Consider the following 22,036-nt stretch of genomic DNA (forward strand, 5'->3'; position numbering starts at 1 on the left):
GATTTGTTGCTTCACCGGAGTTAAGTTTTCTGGCAACAAGGAGAAAAACTCAAGGTCCGTTTACTCTCTCTCCCTCTGTCTGCCTCTCTGTTTGATCCAAAAATGGTGTTTATGCTGGTGATTTTTGTTGAATCAATACAATAAAAGAATCTAAAAATAAGAATTAGATTCTTGAGGTTTAGGAGAAATCTTTAAAGAATCAAATGAGAAATGAACATCAAAAGAGTTTATTGATTTAAGATTGTATTACATGTAGGATTACAAGTGTAAATAAATCTAATAATCTATAAATCCTTTGTAAGAAGTGTTCTAAGTCTAAAAATGGAGAAGAAGAGCTCCTTGATAAAGAGAGGTATCTCTCTATTTATACAAGGAAGAAGCTAGGGCTTCATAGTAAAGTGGGTCTAATTTATTGTCTAATGGGCCTTGAGGTAGGATGTAAATCCACCCCCAACAGTAAGTCCCCCCAAGTTCGTTGAGAGAGATGAAATCGATCTCTGCGAAGTTTACGAATAGGGTTTATTAGACAATGAACTAGACACATTCATGCCTATGACGGTTTAGGCGAGTTTATTTCGAACTTGTGCCTAGTAATAAGCGAGTTTGCTTTAAACTCGTGCTTAGCGAAAGACGAGTTTACTTAACTCATGCTAAGACAGAGGCGAGTTTACTGAGAGCTCGAGCCTAGTAGAAGGAGAGCTTCTGTAAACTCATGCCTAGCCAAAGACGAGTTTTTGTAAACTCGTGTCTAACAATAAGCGAGTCGCCAGCAAACTTGTGCCTAATAAAAAGCAAGTTCAATTTAAACTTGTGCCTAAAATACATGTTTACCGAACTATTGCCGACCCGAAGTCTCGTGTTGAGATCGTGTGTGCCGAACAAGTAGTTGGTGTGTATGCTCGTCAGGCTATGATGATGCTGAGAAATGTGCCGGCTTATGCTGCTTGTACTGATTTCAACAAGCTCGAAGCTGAGAACCGTCGTTCGAAGCATGAGGACATATGGTGGCGGCAACAGCTTGTTGGCTCTGTTTTTCTCTTTGGCTCTGGTTCACAAAATGCGTGATCATGATTAGACCAATATGAACCAAAAAAATAAAAAATAGATAATCAACTGTTGCATAATTAATAAGCAAGCTATTGAACTTGTTTTTGCTTAGTGCTCGTGAGTTGCACATGATGATGTAATAATTGTCAACTTATTAATATCATAAGGCTATCAACAGCAACAGCAAAGCAATAACATGAGATGAGTGAACAACTTAGAGTTGTTTGATAATTTAAACCAAAGCCACAATGTTTACCATAACACTAATTTAAAAGTGAGTAAAGCATGTGATGGTTTAATAAAAGAACTTATCTTTGTAGGGTTGAGATAGGCTCATGTCTCATGTCGTTATTCTTCTTGCCGAGGAGTTTATGCTGGCTATGACGAGTTGTTCTTGTCAATCCGCAGCTTGTCATGAGTACGGGATGTCCAGCAATAGCTGATGGACTATCCTTTGTCCCCAAGCGAAGTTGTTACAAGCTTCAAGAAAATTAAGACTTGTTAGCAACCACATGTCGTAAGCTTTGATATAATCAAGTAAAGCGACCTAGAACATAAGTTAATATGTTGCAATGGTCAATATTGTCTCCGTAAATATTATATTCATGCTGTTAGAGAATAAATTATTAAAGAGGCAAACTATAAACTTGACCACAAGTTAAAGCTTATAAAGTCATAGGAGCAATAATTATTAGACAAAGTTTTTCTGAAAACTTATCTTATTGTTGTTTTGTCATGAAGTGGGCGGTGCTAAAGAAGTTCTATGTTGTCGTTTGTAGCAGAAGATGAGCTTGTTCTTATCGAACTTTTCTTCTCTCAAGTTTGCGCCAGTTGCGGTAAGCTCGTTATGAGACTATGAGCTGAGCATAAGGAGATACCGAGCTGGTTATGGCCCATCGTACGTTCCTCTGTTTTCTTCTCTCTTTTCGGAGTTTGAATCAGAGCTTGAAGCCAGGAACAAGCTTCTAGCGGTGGAGCTCTCGAAGACGTGGCCAGTGCCGAGTAAAGCACGTGCCTGTTGTCCGGCGTTAAACCGCACGAGCTCAAGGATTATGTCGTAACGAGAGAGCAGCCATTGACGGGGTGAGACGAGATGATCCCTGAAGAAGCACGACCTTGTTGGAGAGCTTGGCGTCGGCATGATCATGACCAATTGATGCTTCTCCTCGTCATGGAGGAACTCTCCTCCTATTCTATCGCTCGTGCCAAGCAAGTGATGACCGTCCCGAGTACTGGACGTACATCGAAGCCATCTCGGAATCCTCCATCAAAGCCTCTTCCATTAATGGGCACGAGCTTCCTTGTCGGCAACGTCTCACCATTTCCATCTCGTTTTTGTTCTTGTGAAGATTGCGCCGGTTGCGGCATGCTCGCAAGTAACAAAGCCTTGCTGTCCCCGAGCTTATCTTGGTGTGAACTGTGCTTCACTTAACTCCCAAAACATGTAGAACTCGGTAGTGAGCTCAAGTGTTGAATTATTTGGCAATATGGTCTCTTGTTAATGGGTTCTGTCTGAAGATCAGAGTGAAGCTGTTTCCTTTGTGGAGAAAATGGTCAGCTACGCACAGACATCTCCACGAACATCAACAGAGACGACCTCACTTCACTTCCCAGATCGTCACCGAGCTAGCAACATCTTCCAAAGAAGAGACAGGGCGGGAGAGAGTAGAGAGGAGCTCGTGCCGAGACGGCAAGCTTGTGATGAGATGGTTCTTGCGAGTTCAAGCCTCGAGCTTTGACGAGAAGAAGACGCATAGGAGATGAGAGCATCGAAGTCTTGATCCAAACCGGATGGGAGAACTTGCAAGGAGCTAATGGATCGAGCAAAGACTTGACCTTGGTCACAAGCGTATCATAACGGTTCTGATGGGTCCTTCTCAATGTTTCGTACCAGAAAGTAGCAGCTCCGACGTCGTTGATCCCTGTCATCATCTTCTCTGAATGCATCGAGGTTGAGTCGTGGTCGTTGAGATCGAGCCATGTCGCCGGTTGCGGTGCTCTAGGCTTCTTTTTGCCGGTTGTGGAGCTCAAGGTTTCGTTTTGTCGATTTGCGGAAGTGACCGTCGTTGCTTCCGATGAGAATCTTCGGCTCTTCGGTCGGTCTTCTGTGACATCAAAATCCAAGCTTTCATCAAGCAAATTTCTCATTTGTGTACTTCACCAAACCCTTAAGCTCCCTTGCCAAGTTGAGGAGATGGCGGAAGCTGTGAGGATGGCTCGTCTTTACGGCGGCGGTGATTGAAACTCCATTGCTGTCTCCATCTTGGCTTCGAGCTCGAGGAAGAACCAGCGCAGTTACGGCTTCCACGTTGACGATCTCTGGTCTCCACGGATGGCGATGGATCGAGACGCAGACACAGCTAAGAAGTCGCCGTGTTTGAAACTCTGAGAATTGGGCTTGTTCTCCTTCAGTGGAGAATTGGGCTTGCAGGCCCAACTGATATGCTTGACCAGAGATTTATGCTTGACGTAAACGAACCGAGAACGTCGAGATCTTCTAGTTGCTGGACTGAAAACTTGAGGTGAAGCTAGATCTGGAACGGCTACGATTGCAGGTTCACCGAGGATGAGAAAGCTCTGCATACTACTCAGCTGCTTCGAGAATGGAAGAGGAAAGAATCCATTTTGATTCTTGATCCTCTTTTTTTTTTTTTTTGGGTAGATTAGGGTTCTTCCAAATTTGATTTGCTTCGAAGATTGTTCTCCTTGGCCCCTCTCTCTAGCGCCAACTGTTTGATCCAAAAATGGTGTTTATGCTGGTGATTTTTGTTGAATCAATACAATAAAAGAATCTAAAAATAAGAATTAGATTCTTGAGGTTTAGGAGAAATCTTTAAAGAATCAAATGAGAAATGAACATCAAAAGAGTTTATTGATTTAAGATTGTATTACATGTAGGATTACAAGTGTAAATAAATCTAATAATCTATAAATCCTTTGTAAGAAGTGTTCTAAGTCTAAAAATGGAGAAGAAGAGCTCCTTGATAAAGAGAGGTATCTCTCTATTTATACAAGGAAGAAGCTAGGGCTTCATAGTAAAGTGGGTCTAATTTATTGTCTAATGGGCCTTGAGGTAGGATGTAAATCCACCCCCAACACTCTCTCTGTCTCTCTCAGCGTTTTGCATTAGGATTATGGAACATCTAGATTATATAATTAAGTTGGCTGTTGGTTTTAAGATTTTTGATATGGGTTGTTTTTGGTTTATTTGCTTTTGAGTGATTGAAGTTTCACTTGCTTTAGCTGTGAGAGTGTTCTGTAATAAACTTATAAACATGAATGTCATATTGTTCTGTTTACTCCATTTCTTGCTTGTTTCAGTGGTAAGTCGTTGAGACTCCATCATTAGGAATCTGTGTAGAGATAGAGTTTGTAGATGAAAGTGGAAATTGGGATTCAGTTTGTGGCTTTGATCGTTTATTGGAATCATCATAAAATTTGTTACTTTACATACTCGGTTATGATTTGGCTTAGATTTGTATTTATGTTTTCAGATTTGAACATAAATCACAAGTAGACAAGACAAATGGCTATTGATCTAAGTTTTTTATGCAGCTCTAGTTTTCTAGATGTTCTGTAACAATTTTTTTGCTAGATTAGTTTGTTTGGCTATTGATGAGACTTAGTAATTAAAGTTGGACTAAGAACAGTGTCCGATACTTTTTCTCTTTATGCCGATGAGAAAAGGAAATGGACCATAACGAAGATTGGCATGAATCAAGTTGGAAGAGACTTCGTCACACTACGAAGTTTGAAAATAAATTTAGTAAGAACCACTTATGGGACATGTTTAAGAACAATATTTATGTTAATAGAAAAGCATACATCAAATTTAAAAAGCTGACTCATTATAGAACCAGACTTATCTATGATGTTATACTTAGGTTAAGGTTGGAGATGTCAGATGATGAACGCATAGCGGTAACCTTCAGTCGCTTTTCTTATATCTAACTGCATTACGAACGTGAGCTTTATTTTAATAATTTATGTGTTTCCAGTCTCTCTTTTTTTGCATTAGGCTTTTAAGTTATGGTCAAAGTTGCATGTTCTTTAATTAGGTTATGATACTAGTCTTTGTATTCATAAAACCAGCTTATTAGAGTAAAATTTGTATCCGTTTTTATAATAATACTAGTGAAATCTAACCATATACCATCCTTCACAGTGTAATTTGTATCCATTTAATAATATATAATACAATTCGAAAGAGTCAACATTATCTTTGGATAATAAATAACAAGAACTTTACTAAATTGTCATTTGTAGATTATTGAGGGACAAGTATTTATCACTGAACAAAAAAAACTTTGCATAAATGGTTTAGTCAAAAACATTCATGTATTGGATTCACCCCCAAAATACAACTTCAAACATAAAGGATTCAGTCAAAACCATCTAATTATTGGACTAGTTCTAGAATACAACTTTGAACACAAATAGTTCAGTCAAAATCTAATTGTTGAATTTTTCTAATCTAGGATATCAACTATGTTACTATAAAACAACTCTAATACAAATCATAACCACAGTCTATGTAGAACGAAAAAAACCACCAAGTTTTGTCTCCACGAATTGTTTAGAACTTAATTTACATACTATGTAAGATGGTTAGCATAATCAATTTTGGAATCAACATTGTTAATATATACGTAAGCTACATAATTCCATCTTGGTTCAAGATATGTTTTATCACTCTCCTAAAACCTTATACACTTACATCCAACTTTAACGATTAATACTAGTCAGTACCGGCCTTGAGAGAAAGCCATGGAAGCATGTGATTCCTCCTTTTTTCAATAAGTAAAATTTTGGCGGCAAATTTCAAAAAATCTCTTGTAGCTTAGTTGGTTAATGACTAACAAAAAAACTCAAAAAGTTGTATTTTACTCTTGCATCGTATAAATATAAAATTTACGTAATCAATTATGGAATCAAAAATAAAAATAAATTATGTAATCAACTTCATTTTTGTTCAGATACAATTTCATTTACTAATACATCTCTGTTCTACTAAGATAGAAGTTTTTGAGTTTTTTTCACATATTTTAATTACAAATTTGCATTGTCAAAAGTAACCTTCATTTAATTCAATAATGACACAAAGTTCAATGATTTTAGTAATAATTATCTTGATTAATATGGATAAATTTGGTAAACCAGCTTAAAATTGTATTGAAAACATAAAACTTCAATATATGTAAAATGAATAATCTTTATAGAACGGAAAGAGTATTATAGTTTCCGTTTCCCCTGCTCTTGCTAACTTAAAAAATAATATTTTGTAGACAAATAATGAGCGTCTTTAAAAGTTTGCTAAGAGATGGAGCGTAAAATGGCAAAATGTGGAAAACTTTCTAAAAAAGCCCCAAGCAAAAATTTGTAGTCGCCAAGTTCTAAGAGCATTAATATCCCTGCCTCTTAAGGCTGACTCTTCCAAAAAAAAATAGTTTAAAATCATGTGGGCCCCACTATAAATTAAAACCTGCCTCTTCTACCTCTTCCGTAAGAGGTGAGTTTGTAAGGTTTTATCACTTTTCGCGGGCCCCACTGATACGTGGCGGCCCGCGATTGGTCAATTTTTAATTTTTTTTTTTAAAAAAAAAAATCTGACAAAACATAAAAATAATAATAAAAAAAAAATTAAAACCCACTCTCCCTCTCCCTTGCGTTAATGCTGCTCTAATATGGTTCCCCCCAAGATTTTAAAACTATTTAAAAACGCCCACCAAACTTTTAATTTTAAAACGCACATTCAATTCAACTCATCTAGATTTCATTTCATCGCCTTTCTCGTTGTCTGTCTTCTCAGGTATTTCTCTCTTCCCTCTAATCCACCAAACCCTTCAGATCTTGTCTTGTTTGTTGTAGTATTCTCTTAGATTCTTCATCAGTTTTTCAACAGATATTGTTTTGTCTCTTGTTTTTGTTTGACTATGTATGGTTGGATCCGGAAGTGAGCGAACATGGCAGGCAAGGGAGGTAAAGACTCGTAGCTGCAAAGACGATGGCTGCTAACAAAGACAAAGACAAAGACAAAGACAAGGACAAGAAGAAACCCATGTCTCGCTCTGCTCGTGCCGGTATTCAGGTGATCCCCTTCAAACTCTAGCTTCTTGGGCTCGTTGAAAGTTGACTTCTTTGACTGTTATTCTTGTCCAAAAGTAGTTTGGAGTCTAGAAGAGTTATGCTATGCCGTTGAAACGATCTTGCAGTTGCAGTATTTTATAGTCTTTTCTCTTGTGGTTGGAGAGTAAAAATGTTTGCTTTACCATGCCTTGCGTAGATGTGTTCCTGATGTTTTGTCATATGTGATAGGTTAGGGGCCCCCAAGTTGTTTAGCTAGTGTCTTTAAAGGCCCAGAGACTCAATTGCTCTGATAAATGGCATATAAGGCTTTGGTTAGTCTAGAACAAGTAGGCAAGTGAAGCCCTTTAGCAAGATAAAAGATATGCTTGACTTTTTTAATTTTACTTTTGTCTGTATATAAATAAGTGTGTAGACTTTTTTTATTTACCATGCATGTTCTGCTTTCCTTGTCACTTATTCCTGCTCTGTTTTGATATCTAATGTAGAAAGATCAGTCGTATGATGGGGGAGGCTCACTTTGCATTGTATTTGCATGAAATCTCACTTGGATGATGTTTTTTTTTTTTTTTATTATTTCAGTTTCCAGTGGGTCGTATTCATAGGCAACTCAAGACCAGGATTTCAGCACATGGAAGAGTTGGTGCCACTGCTGCTGTTTACACGGCTTCGATTCTAGAGTACCTTACTGCAGAAGTTCTTGAGTTAGCTGGGAACGCAAGCAAAGATCTGAAAGTGAAGAGGATAACTCCAAGGCATCTGCAGTTGGCAATCAGAGGAGATGAGGAGCTTGACACGCTCATCAAAGGAACCATTGCTGGAGGAGGTGTGATCCCTCACATCCACAAGTCTCTTATCAACAAAACCACTAACGAGTGATTTTGTTTCTTAAGCACTGAGGTTATGTGATCTGCTAATTAGTAGCTTATTGTTTGTGTTGGACTGCTTTTCTTTTCCTTAGTTCTCTGACTAGTGTGTTGCTCTTTTCTGGACATCATCATGTGTACGTTTAATTTGAACTCTTAGGCTTATTGTTTAGCGTACGTGATCCATATACAAAAAACTCAAGTTAAAAGGATTAGGTGGTTCTCCAAAGCTGCCTTGTCAAGAATACGCAATACATAATCATTGGCTCATTGCAAAGAATTACAAACAGACCGCAAGAAATCTTTGCAGAAATTAAATAAAAGAAAACATACGAAACCATATAAAAGTATTGTAGCCATGTTATTAGTCCACATTCTCAAGAAAATTGAAACTGATTGCACACATGTAACAAGAAGAAAAGATTTGAAATCAAATAATACTGGAAAGCTTATTTAAGACCCGCATTTACTGGTTTTCAGTAATACGAAGGTGGTGGTGGAGATTTGTACTCAACTTTTGGAGAAGGTGAGATGTATGGTGGTGGTGGAGAACTGTAGACGTATGGTGGTGGAGGAGATTTGTAGTCTACTTTAGGAGATGGTGAATAGTATGGTGGTGGTGGTGGAGAGCTGTAGACATATGGGGGTGGTGGAGATTTGTACTCAACTTTTGGGGAAGGTGAGTAGTATGGTGGTGGTGGAGAACTGTAGACGTATGGAGGTGGAGGAGACTTGTACTCTACTTTAGGAGATGGTGAGTAGTATGGTGGTGGTGGTGGTGAGTTGTAGACATATGGTGGTGGTGGTGGAGAACTGTAAACGTATGGTGGTGGAGGAGACTTGTAGTACACTTTAGGGGAAGGTGAGTAATATGGTGGTGGAGGGGAGCTGTAAACGTACGGTGGTGGAGGAGAATTGTAGTAAACCTTAGGGGAAGGTGAGTAGTACGGTGGTGGTGGAGAACTGTAGACGTAAGGTGGTGGAGGAGATTTGTAGTCTACCTTAGGCGATGGTGAGTAGTATGGTGGTGGTGGAGAACTGTAGACATATGGTGGTGGAGGAGACTTATAATCAACCTTTGGAGAAGGTGAGTAGTATGGTGGTGGTGGTGGAGAACTGTAGACATATGGTGGTGGAGGAGATTTGTAGTTTACTTTAGGAGATGGTGAGTAGTATGGCGGTGGTGGTGAGCTGTAAACATATAGTGGTGGAGGAGACTTGTACTCTACCTTAGGAGATGGTGAGTAGTATGGTGGTGGTGGTGGTGACTTGTAGTACACTTTTGGAGAAGGTGAGTAATACGGTGGCGGTGGAGAACTGTAGACATACGGTGGTGGTGGAGATTTGTATACTGTCTTTGGTGATGGACTATAACATGGAGGAGGTGGTGGACAAACACATACATGAGGGTGTTTTGGCGCTTTGTATGGTACTTTAGGGGATGGTGAATAGTATGGCGGTGGTGGAGAGCTGTAAACATATGGTGGTGGTGGAGACTTGTAGTGAACCTTAGGGGAAGGTGAGTAGTACGGTGGTGGTGGAGAACTGTAAACATAAGGTGGTGGTGGAGATTTGTAGTGTACCTTCGGAGAAGGTGAATAGTATGGTGGTGGAGGAGAACTATAGACATATGGAGGTGGAGGAGATTTGTATACAACCTTTGGAGATGGTGAGTAATATGGTGGTGGTGGGGAACTGTAAACATATGGTGGTGGAGGAGACTTGTAGTATACTTTTGGAGATGGAGCGTAGTATGGTGGTGGTGGAGAGCTGTAGACATATGGTGGTGGTGGAGACTTGTAGTGTACCTTAGGGGAAGGTGAGTAGTATGGTGGTGGTGGAGAACTGTAAACATAAGGTGGTGGTGGAGATTTATAGTGTACCTTTGGAGAAGGTGAATAGTATGGTGGTGGAGGCGAACTATAGACATATGGGGGTGGAGGAGATTTGTATACAACCTTAGGCGATGGTGAGTAATATGGTGGTGGTGGGGAACTGTAAACATATGGTGGTGGAGGAGACTTGTAGTATACTTTTGGAGATGGAGCGTAGTATGGTGGTGGTGGAGAATTGTAGACATATGGTGGAGGAGGAGATTTATAGTCAACCTTCGGTGATGGGGAGTAGTATGGAGGTGGTGGTGGGGAACTGTAGACATATGGTGGTGGTGGTGGGGAACTGTAGACATATGGTGGTGGTGGAGAACTGTAAACATATGGTGGTGGTGGAGACTTGTAGTCTACTTTGGGAGATGGAGAATAATATGGTGGTGGTGGAGAACTGTAAACATATGGTGGTGGTGGAGACTTGTAGTCTACTTTAGGTGATGGAGAGTAATAAGGTGGTGGAGGAGAGTTGTAGACATATGGTGGTGGAGGAGACTTATAGTCTACCTTAGGAGATGGAGAATAATATGGTGGTGGTGGTGGAGAATTGTAGACATATGGTGTTGGAGGGGACTTGTAAACATATGGTGGAGGAGGTGATTTGTAGTCTACTTTGGGAGATGGAGAGTAATATGGTGGTGGTGGAGAACTGTAAACATATGGTGGTGGTGGAGACTTGTAGTCTACTTTAGGTGATGGAGAGTAATAAGGTGGTGGAGGGGAGTTGTAGACATATGGTGGTGGAGGAGACTTATAGTCTACCTTAGGAGATGGAGAATAGTACGGTGGTGGTGGAGAACTGTAGACATATGGTGGAGGAGGAGATTTGTAATCTACCTTCGGTGATGGAGAATAATACGGAGGTGGTGGTGGAGAACTATAGACATATGGTGGTGGAGGAGACTTGTATTCAACCTTGGGAGATGGTGAGTAATATGGTGGTGGTGGTGGAGAACTGTAGACATATGGTGGTGGAGGAGACTTGTAATCTATTTTTGGTGATGGAGAGTAGTAAGGAGGTGGTGGAGGAGAACTATAAACATATGGTGGTGGTGGAGATTTGTACTCGACCTTAGGAGATGGTGAATTGTATGGTGGTGGTGGAGAATTGTAGACATATGGTGGAGGAGGAGATTTGTACTCAACCTTTGGAGATGGTGAATAATATGGTGGTGGTGGTGGAGAACTGTAGACATATGGTGGTGGTGGAGATTTGTAATCAACCTTTGGTGATGGAGAATAGTATGTTGGTGGTGGTGGAGAACTGCTAATGTACGGTAGGGGAGGAGTGTTGTATTCTACCTTTGGAGATGGTGAATATGACGGGAGTGGTGGCAATGTCACTGGTTCATACGCAGCAACCATTGTTGCCATGATGATCACGCCTAGAGCGTAGATGAGATGGGTTGAAGACCCCATCCTTGAAGAAGATCTCATTGTGATTTGCCTTTTCTCTACCAACGCTTTTACGTTGGTTTATTTTTCTTGTTTTGGTTTGTGTTGTAAGAATTGTGGTCATGGGTTTATATAGCAAAGCATTTCTCTAGATCCAGCTATACAGTTTCTTATCCCTGTTTTGGACTCCTTCTAACTAATCGTGAAGGCATGTCTACACGATGCTTGTATGAGACGTGCAGGAACGTTTAGAGAGAGTCAACGAGCCATTTTCCAATTTTTTATGACAAGTTCAAGAAGAACTTCTTACATCATGGGCGCACAATTTGGTTCATTGAGCTTATTTGTTTATCTTTCTTTGATTATGATTATTAGATTAATTGCCCCTTTTTATTTAATTATCTGGTCATTTTTCTTTTGGGACTCGGGACCATTATTCCTCTCTTTTTTTTGTCAAACCGTGTCATTATTCATTAACTACAATTACAAATTCATCACAAACCAATTGGAAACAAAAAGAATTATTAGTTTATTATATTTATTGATTTATCGAATATTAGATTATAAAATTTTAATGTTTTCATAAACTCTATACTTGGATCAGTGCACGTACATTTTTCTTAACTAACTATCATGTAAATGTTCATCATCACATGCGTGCTCTCTTTTTACGTGAATATATATACAATATATATTAGGGATATAGCCATATAGGTACGTTATAATGTATACCAAAAGGCTAAGTTATATTCAAAATGGATTAGTTAAACTACTGACAATATGCTGAGAGATTTCAGATTCACCAGTGAGGGGAACGAAGACCATTTCCACCTAGATAGCGAACCCGGCTGTCAAATACAACACAAGTAGTTAAGCAAAGAAAAAAAAATACAACAAATCCCTGTTGGAAATATATTGGATATGGGTAAGAGACCCAATAAACAATATACCCGAATGAAGCTGAAAGTAGGGTTAAGACCTATTTCTACAGCCCAAGTTTCTGAAGCATGTTTACATTTGACCTCTTTTTGTTTGGAGATGGCGCTTCTAGATTTGATGTCGGCGGATCCGGTTGGAGATGATACAGTGGTGCTAACCGGAGAAGGAGAAGGGCGGAGATGCAGCGGCAAAGTAGGGCCGAATGGGTCTTGAAGTCCTGATGTAATGGGGTTTGATGGTGAAGAGCAGAGGACAGATTATGCCGGCGGTGGAGGGTCTACGACTATGGCTTGATGCAACTGTGGAGAGGAGAGGCCATGGAAACATGAGGTGATTATTGAGAAGAAGAGCCAACCCATCCACAGTAGCGCACCCAGGGTGACCGTTGAGGAGCCAACCCATCCACGACAACTCATCCACGACGCCATTTAGAAACTATTTTTGAATTTGAATTAAAAGAGCTGTTGGAAACTTGTCACATCAGTCTTATTTGTTTAGTTTATTTTTACGTGTAGTCTTCTATATATTTTTAGTTGTAGACTACAAAAAAATAATTAAGGAAATTATTCTCTCGTTTTCTTTTACACTTTGAAATCTCTATCTCTCTCATTCTATCTCTCTTTCCTATTCTTTATGTTCTTCATTTTCAGAAACTAAACTTCTACTACATTTCTTATTCTTTTATGGTATCAGAGCATTAAGTTTTTGAACCTCACAATAACTTTAGTAAATCTATTTCTTTCTCAGATTATCTTCAAAATCTGTTAGATACATCCTTTTATCCACTGATCCAAAGGTCTTCCAATAGAGAAGAGTCTCACTAGCACTCAAGATAGAGGAGTATACCTTAGAGCATGATTATCCCTAGAAACCCATAAAGTTTCTTAAGTACATTTTAATGACTATTTAACTATTAAATTTTAGCTAAGGATCTTAGTTAAAAATCACATAATTTTTGTGCTACAATGGTAGTTTCTTAATTTGGGTTTCTTAAAAAAAAATTAACTTTTTTTTAACCATTCGAGTAAATGCTTGACATACAAACAAACACCACAAAACCATAGAACACTTGGAAGAAGTAGACGATCAATCATTATATAAAAAATAATCTGGAAGGTCAAACCACCTAACTATATTGACCCAACAGTTATGTATGTATCAATATCATGTGTGTCGTGTTTTAATCGATCAATGTAGATGGAGAGATTAGGAACCTGATAACTGTTGTTGAAGTTACCGTACACGAAGTGATGATGCTTGTTTTACCAACGCCTTGATCGCCAAGGAACACGAGTGTTAGACCTTCTTCTTCTTCTTCTTCTTCTTCTTCTTCTTCTTCTTCTTCTTCTTCTTCTTCTTCTTCTTCTTCTTGTCCAGGTATGGATATTTCTGGTACAATGAGATACTACTAATCACGAGAGGAAGAGCCACGAGTCAATACGATGAAGGCGGTTTTCCTTCAAACGCAAACTGCAGCAGAGCGGTGACAATTCTTTAGCTCCTCATCTTGATTAAATAATAGTTAGTATGAGGGAGAATCGTTGAGTTGTGTACCAGTGATACGATTAGGCCCACCAATGCATCCATGATATGAGTTTTGTGATCCCACAACGACATTCCAAAAATCTGTAAACACAATATAATTGAGATGGAATCCAAGGTAGAAGCAATAGAAACTTACCGAAGAGAGAAGACTTTGATGGTGGAGGAGGCTGTTGCTGCTGAACTTTCAGTGAACACTTGATTCCTTTTCCAAAACCTCTCAATTGATTCCTCTTCCTCAAACTAAACCCACCTGTGACAACTCCAAACATGTAAACTTTCATACTCTGGGAACTTAACCCAAAACTATCCAACTTTTAGAGCTAAATCTCAAAACTAGAGTGGTTCAAATGCGAAGAATTTACAGATAATTGAGTCATATGTCACAAGTTTAAAGATACCCATATGGCAAAAGTTTCCAACTTTCTGAGGTAAATCGAATAATTAGTGTTTAAAATCGAACAATTTACAGAGAATTGAGTCATATGTTACAGTTTGAAGATACTTGCTTAAAAGCCTAGGAAGAACTAATGAAAGATTGAAGCTTTTTTTTTAATCCAAACCTGGGATTTTGGATGTTGGATTGAACCTAGAGGTATCCAAGAAAGAAGAAAGAGATTTGGAATCACCTGGAGGTTGGATCGAATCGAAGACCTGCTGCTGGTATTGGCCGAGCTAGTGCCATCATCGTCCGGCCGAGACCACAAGAGAAGAGAGAGAGACGACAAAAAGGAAAAAAAGAAAGAGAAAAGAAAAAAATAAATGCACTTTTAATGATAAGCTGACACGTGTGTTAAAAACCCTCTTAATAATCGGTCTCCACAATCCTATATTAAGGATCGGTAACAGACATTTTATTTCATTTTGATTTAATTAAATGCTTCATTAACTTTAAAAACTCTCTTAAGAAACCCGGATAATCATGGTCTATTCTCTGGAACTCAAGAAAGCTTCAGCTATATCCGGGAAAAGCTTCATCAACGTCCAGTCTATCTCAAAACCAATAGGAACAATCTATTGTCCACTGGTCCATATCTCTCCATGAGGGAGAAATCAAACATGTGGTTGGTTCCAAAGTACAAGAAGGATAAGGAACAACATAAAAAGCGCAATATGCAAAAAAGAAGTGATTTGAATCTTGCTAGGAGTGTAATCAAGGAGTTTGAGCATCTATCGATTCAAAGAAAAACCATGTATTCATCTGTCATTGGTAGTTCAAATGAAGGAGGAACGTGTAGAAATATTGATAGTGCAGCCAATATTGAAACGACAGAAACCATGGCGTTCAACAACAACACTTCATCTCCGATCGAATATTGAAGACTATGGCGGTGACATGATTTCTTTTTGGTAAACTGTTAAATTTTACGCCAATTTTTGTTTTTGACATAATTTCTGAGACCACTGGTAGCGAAAACGAAACAACAACAACATTAAACTAAACAGACAAGCAACTACCAAATAACAACCATGCATAAAGGACAAAGGATGAGCCGGAGTGGAAGCAAGAGACGATCAGACCATGCAAAGCGGAGAGCGGATAGAAGCTCCTTACTACCAAATAACAACAGCCAGCCTCTTCGAAGCACTGTCACACTACTCTCCGAGGAAGAAACCAAACACAAACCCGCTTAGAGCTAATCAAGGACCATATCAACGGCACAAGGAGGAGCTATGACCCTACGATGCTGTTGTTCATCAGTGAAACCAGAGATTGGCGCCTCGAGCTCTCAAAGCCGTGACTGTTACACCCATTTAACCAAACCTCGAAACAAGAGACCGGACAGAGTACAATTCCACCTCCGGTAGAAACGGGACAGAGATTGGGACGAGTTACTAACTAACACTCCAAATTAAGCCTAGGAATTAATACCACAGAGGCAAGCGGCAGCTGAATGATTATTAAGGAAAAGGTAGAGCAGCACGAGTGTCATACACACCAGACCCGAACACTAACGAGGGAGTGACAGCTACACTCACCGTCAAATCCGAAGACTGGGTGAAAGCAGCAAATCAGCAACCCAACACGTACGTGACCACCTAAGCAAGCGGAGATACGAACAACATCACTGATGGCCCATCCTGTTGAGTAACAGACTCCGCCCTCACGCGTCGCAAAACTCCACCGGTGCAACAGATCTGAGCCCGTTCACCGGAACTGAGAACACGCACAGCTTCCCAGCCGCAGAGGAGAGGAGAAGAGAACGACAAAAGAGAGGGGAAACGAACGAAAGAAGCGGAAAACGAGCACGTAACATTATTGCAGACTCAATAAGAAATTTTAATGGATGATTAGATAAAAATTTTAATCAAGTTTTCAATAAAATTATTTCTACAGATTCAAGCAATACTTTGTCACAAACCCATCACATATTTGCAATGGAATTATACTTCTGTCGAGCATACACATGATTCCATCTTAGCAACAAATTTTGCAACTTACATGACTCTAATGTGATCTGAACGGGAACTCGTACATTCTTTCACTATTTTTTTTTGTAACAGTACATTCTTTCACTATTTCCTCCTTTTCATAGATTAAACATTAAAAACTAGCTTTATTCAACATAGAATTTAAAATAAAATTTTAAATAATTCACTAATTATTAAAATTTGATAAAATTTAATTTGTCTAACAGTTTCTAATAAAGTTAAAATTAAGGAAAATGTCAACTACTGTTTTAAAACATTAAAAATTCTAAAATATTTTATATTTCGAAAAGAGAGTAATAGTTATAGATTTCTTTTTTTTTTCTCAACAAAATAAGAAGTCGTTTGTTCTTGTGCCTGCCTTTTAAATTTGGTTTTTTTATCCGTGTTTATTTGGTGTACAGGTAGGTGAGGTAGCCAGGTAGGTAGGTGACTGGCTGTAATCATCACGTGTTTATTGAAACCTTGAGCTCTTAATTATTGCATTGGATTTTGAAAGCTACTTTATTTCTGGAGCGAAAGGGTGAAAAAAACATTTTTTTTGAGAAAAAAAAAATAATTTGTTGCAGTGTAGTATATACTGCCACCAAGTTAAAATCCAGCTATTCTGTTTCATTTCATTATTTCCCTATAATGTAACAAGAGCAATTCCATCTTTAGTAGGATAAAAAATTCAAAAACAATAAAATTATATATTGATGGGGTCCTCAAAATCTTGAGATATGCATACAACAATTTCTCAAATGAGAAACAATTGCATATGTATCTCAGAATTTAAGAACTCCATCAGTATTTAGTTTAATATATGTAAGTGTAATATAAATGGAAAATGAATCTTATATAATGATATGTGTACTATAAGAATAATATTAAAAAGGTATAATATATGTAATACTTTCATTGGAAGTAATATTCTAATTTAGTTGATTGTTTGTAATTATAGTGAAATACTCTTTCTGTTTCTAAATAATACATGTTTTAGCATTTTTTTTACTTAGTTTCTAAAAGATCAGTGTTCTAGATTTTCTATGTATTTTAATAATGAATTGTAAACTTTAAAAAATGTTAATTGACAATTTTGGATTTATGGAATTGCCATTGGTTTAAATTTGTGGAAATTGTTATAATTTTGAAAATTAATGCATTGATAGTTAAATATTAATTTTTTGTTAATATTTGTGAAAAATCTAAAACATGCATTTTTTAGAAACATACAGAGTATTATTTATAACAAAATATTAGTACTCATTAATAATAATACTGCAAATTCGAATATAGTTATATAATTAGAATGAATTGAATGTTTCACTCATTATGACATTATGATATCTACAACACTAGGTTTTTAATGATCTACTTACACCTATTTTCAAAACCATGTCCTAAAATAATTCATAATAGACAAATTTACTTCATAATCAATTATGCGCCGAACTGGGTTTAAAATGTTTGTAAATTCTGATTCAATTCATTATTCATTTTGATTTGAACAAAAAAAATCCGTATATCCGTAATTTTACGAAGCAAAAAAAATACTACTATGTAAGATCCGCAAGAAACAAAGCAAAACGCAAATACTAATAACTTTAGGAATGGATATTCGATCCAATTCGTTATATGCGTATATATATGTATATATTAAGAATTATATATTACATATAAATATTATATTAAAATAATTTTATTTATTAAATTTATTGTATTAGCTATTAAAATTTAAAATTAATTAAATTTTATTTTTGTAAAAAATATTATTATTAATATTATTAATATTTATACTATTTTAGATTTTTTTTTATTTTTTTTTTATTTTATTTGTACGGATGGAATCGGATATCCAATTAAAAATCTAAAAAAAAATTGGATATCTGGAACACAAAATATTCATGTGTATATGGATCGAATCAAATCAGATAATTAATTATTCAAACGACATGAAACAAATTATGAATACCTCCATCTTTGATCCATGACACCTCTGGTTATGGGTCATTGTACAAAAGATGATAAATAATAAATGCTCCAAATGGAGCCACGTCTCCACTTACATATATTGTATATTTATCTGTTTTTTTTTTTGGATAAAAAAGAATACATTGTGATTATTGGAACTTATACTTATATATATAATTAGTTGTGTGTGTGTGCTTGTCGTAAGAGATCGATCATTATGGGATCAATGGCTCAGAAGTCAGTTTTGATGTTATGCGGAGAGTTCATGGAAGCATATGAGACCATAGTACCTCTCTACTTCCTCCAAGCGTTTGGTGTTAGCGTCCACTGCGTTTCTCCTGGTCGCAAAACTGGCGACAAGTGCGTCATGGCGGCTCACGATCTCCTCGGCCTTGAGGCATGTTTCTGTTATAATCTTTCACTTTTTTTTTGAATATTCTGTTATAATCTTTCACTTTCTCTTCAATTAGTAATCAAAGTTACATTTATTGTATCATTAAAGGTATAGGTTAAATAAAACAAGGTAGAGGTTAAATGATTAAATGTACTGGTATTTCACAGGTTATATAATTATTTTTCGTATTTTCGTTAATTGTACTCTTACCCATTAATACAGTAAATACATTGTTTTTATAATTAAATGTTCATGTAACTGCGATAGTGTAGGGTGATCCTACTCTAAATGTGCATGCAATCTTGTAACTCACATCATTTATTTTTCATTTCAATTGATGTCTTAGAATTTAAATGTATTTTTGTTTCAGATTAAATGATGTTTCTAAATTTCTAAGCGAAAATACAATATTATGCTATTTGTGGCCGTTAATATCATGAAATATGATTTTTAATTGGTCAAGTTAAATATAAATAATGATGTTTTTATACAAAACGAGATAAAATGAAAATGTATAATTTTTTGATCGGTGTGTAAAAACTTTTATTTTAAAGACACATTTTTCCATCTTATTACAGATATACTCCGAGTTGGTGGTCGATCATCTAACACTGAACGCAAACTTCCATGAAGTCATCCCGGAGCAATACGACGCCATCATCATTCCCGGTGGACGTTTCACGGAACTTTTGAGCACTGACGAGAAATGCGTCAGCATGGTGGCTCGATTTGCTGAGCTTGGGAAGATTATTCTCACGAGCTGCCACAGCCAGCTGCTGTTGGCGGCGGCGGGTATACTCGGCCGTGGAATGAAGTGCACGGCGTTCGAAAGCATGAAGCCTCTTATCGAGCTCTCAGGCGGCTCGTGGTGGCAACAGCCCGGTGTCCAAACCCTTTTTGACATTACCGATTGTGTCATGGACGGAAAATTTATTTCAACTTTGGGGTGGCCAACGCTTGGAAACACTCTCAGGGTTTTGTTAGAATCAATTGGCTCTAAGATTACTTGCTCCAAGGAGACTCAGCCTTCTTTGCTATTCTTGATCGGGGTAAGCTTCTTTTTATCATATGACTATTAATCTCTCTTTAGATTTTGTGGGAATCTCAAAGTTGACCCTGTTATTTTTGCACAATCTGGAATGGGAATATAAAAATTGATGAAATAAACAAATTTCTTGAGATGTCTAATTACAAGTTAAAAACTAGGAAAGTCAGTAATCAATAAATTATACTTTATCCATTTCAAATTAGATGTATTTTTAGCTTTTTTTACACAAATTAAAAAACAGCTAAAAGTTCAGTTTGCCTTTCCAACTATTAAAATTTTATTGCATTTATTGTTTAAAAAAAAGTCGGTATGAAAGAGATAAATTAATGAAAAAATACAATAAAATCATAAAACGACACTCATTTTGTAACAAAAGTTTTATCTTACAAGTTACAATGACATGTAATATAAGTATACCTAGCCTAAGTATACCCACTAAACTATCACGCCTTTGGTAGCAAACATAAAACTTAAAAAGATGTTAATAACATAAATATATTATTATTTATTATTTTCAGATATCTATAATCATAGAGAAATATTTTGTGTATATTCATATTTTGTGTATATTCACACGTAAATTTGATTTACAAACTCATGTTGAAATTATATGATCTTATCAGTGGCACTAAATCGTTGATTTTTTCATTCATATCTTCTTTTTGATGTGAATTAGGATTGTGTTGAAGATTACAGTATCAACGTACCATTTAAAGCGTTTCAAGCTCTGGGATGTAAAGTGGACGCAGTGTCACCTAACAAGAAGAAAGGTGATAAATGTGCTACCATCGTTCACGACCTCGAGGAGGGAAGGCAACTTCCTACCGAGAAGTCCAGCCACAACTTCTATGTGACTGTCGCCTGGGAAGATGTCTCTGTGGATGATTATGACTGCATTGTGGTTCCGGGAGGAAGGTCGCCGGAGCTCTTGGTGATGAACGACAAAGCCGTCGGATTAATCAAGAAGTTTGTCGAGAAGGGCAAGTTTGTTGCTGCCATTGGAATGGGAAACTGGCTACTTGCCGCTACCGGCGCTCTTAAGGTAACAAAAAAATCGTTTATATAGGGAACCACCTTCGTATAGCCGGATGAAATATTCATCTGGACTCAAATTTTAAAGAGCTGATTAAGTGTTTCGTGGCTTCAAATTTACAAAAGGAATTTTTAAAATATACACTAAACAATTTTTAGTCTCAAAAATCTCAATTCGCTCACAAATTCCATTATTGTGTCAATTAATTATTTATTTATCTTGCAGAAGAAGAGATGTGCAAGTGGTTATGGGACAAAGGTGGCTGTGAAGGTTGCTGGCGGTCAGATCTTGGAATCAGAGCAGTGTGTGACGGACGATAAGCTGGTCACAGCCGCAACAACTTCTGATTTGCCTGCCTTTGTGCATGCATTGTCGACTGCACTTGGTCTCTCTGTTGTATTCTAAAGTCGAAGTGGAGGTTTTTAACGCACAATGAATCTCATTTTAACATCTAGGTGATGTTATAAGCGAATTCAGTAATTCACTGGCAAACAAATAATAAACGTATTTTTAGAAATAATGATATGTATATTTGCATTCGAATATGTTTAGGAGAATAATGTGGATGAGCAAGTCTTACAATAACACCGCAGTAGAGTGGCACAGTAACTAATATTACAAGGAATTAAAAAGGCAAAGATAAAAGAGTTACCCCAAGAAAATCACAAAACCAATAAGTGACTCAATGCTGTGGTTAATGCTTGTGACGCCAATGAGGCAGGGTTTCAAATATATTTGGATTAGTATCAAACTGATTCTGTATGCTTTCACGGTTCAAATACGGTTTATCTACTCTCTGATATGGTCCCAAACCTGCGTCAGCAGTACTTGGGATTGCCCGTTTCAATGGTATGTCCATGTTTGTTCTTGTGCAATGCAAAGGGTTCACTCTTGTCACTCTTTTCACCGTTTCTTCTGCCATCTTAACCTGCACAAGTTGTTTTTATCAGGATCATAGTCTTGAATGTTGTACAATCTTTAAAAGAATGATATGTACTTTTGTTCTCAAAGTTTCGATATCAGCTCTTAGAATTCTGTTGTCGACAGTAGCTGCATCACAATGGTTTATGTCACTAAGACCACCAAGTAAAGTTGAATGCTAAAGTCTAAACTATTTATTGGCCTACCTACGAAATGTAAAAACATTCCCCACAAATCAATGGCCAAGAAAGCAAATAGAGAAATGTAAACGTATATGAGCAACAATTAGAAAGACGAGAACCTGTGTATCAAATTCACTCATTTGTTCCTGCTTTCTAACCAATTACCAAATACAGAATCAAGTCACCTGACTTCCGGATGTCCAAAACTGACAGAAGCACTCCACTTCTAAGACTCTATTCTCAAAAAGAGTAGAAACTCTCATCCACAAACCTTGAAGTATCTAAATATATATCAACATGGAGATTCAAAAAAATA

At 37.3% G+C, this 22,036-nt stretch overlaps 2 protein-coding genes, 1 long non-coding RNA gene and 1 pseudogene across 4 annotated transcripts; 2 read left to right on the plus strand and 2 right to left on the minus strand.

The window, feature by feature from the left end:
- Window positions 1-211: 211 nt before the first annotated feature.
- Window positions 212-6,528, minus strand: LOC106400161. The gene is made up of 2 exons (XR_007315025.1): window positions 832-6,528; window positions 212-497 (listed from the first exon to the last, which is right to left on the minus strand). It is a non-coding gene; the product is annotated as an uncharacterized LOC106400161 (long non-coding RNA).
- Window positions 6,529-6,905: 377 nt separating this feature from the next.
- Window positions 6,906-8,206, plus strand: LOC106352870 (annotated as a pseudogene).
- LOC106352866 (extensin-2-like) lies at window positions 8,196-11,402 on the minus strand. 2 transcript variants are annotated; one of them, XM_048737013.1, is made up of 2 exons: window positions 10,162-11,402; window positions 8,196-10,131 (listed from the first exon to the last, which is right to left on the minus strand). In XM_048737013.1, the coding sequence occupies exons 1-2, from the start codon at window positions 11,318-11,320 to the stop codon at window positions 8,474-8,476; spliced, it is 2,817 nt and encodes a 938-aa protein (XP_048592970.1). In that variant the 5' UTR covers window positions 11,321-11,402; the 3' UTR covers window positions 8,196-8,473. The 2 variants fall into 2 exon arrangements, with proteins under 2 accessions (XP_048592970.1, XP_048592969.1); XM_048737012.1 differs by having other exon boundaries at window positions 8,196-11,401.
- Window positions 11,403-18,117: 6,715 nt separating this feature from the next.
- LOC106352871 (DJ-1 protein homolog F) lies at window positions 18,118-21,160 on the plus strand. The gene is made up of 4 exons (XM_013792513.3): window positions 18,118-18,539; window positions 19,115-19,585; window positions 20,261-20,626; window positions 20,843-21,160. The coding sequence occupies exons 1-4, from the start codon at window positions 18,360-18,362 to the stop codon at window positions 21,020-21,022; spliced, it is 1,197 nt and encodes a 398-aa protein (XP_013647967.2). The 5' UTR covers window positions 18,118-18,359; the 3' UTR covers window positions 21,023-21,160.
- Window positions 21,161-22,036: the final 876 nt, after the last annotated feature.

Source organism: Brassica napus, chromosome A7, assembly GCF_020379485.1.
Source record: "Brassica napus cultivar Da-Ae chromosome A7, Da-Ae, whole genome shotgun sequence".
In the NCBI taxonomy this organism is placed as follows: Eukaryota; Viridiplantae; Streptophyta; class Magnoliopsida; order Brassicales; family Brassicaceae; genus Brassica; species Brassica napus.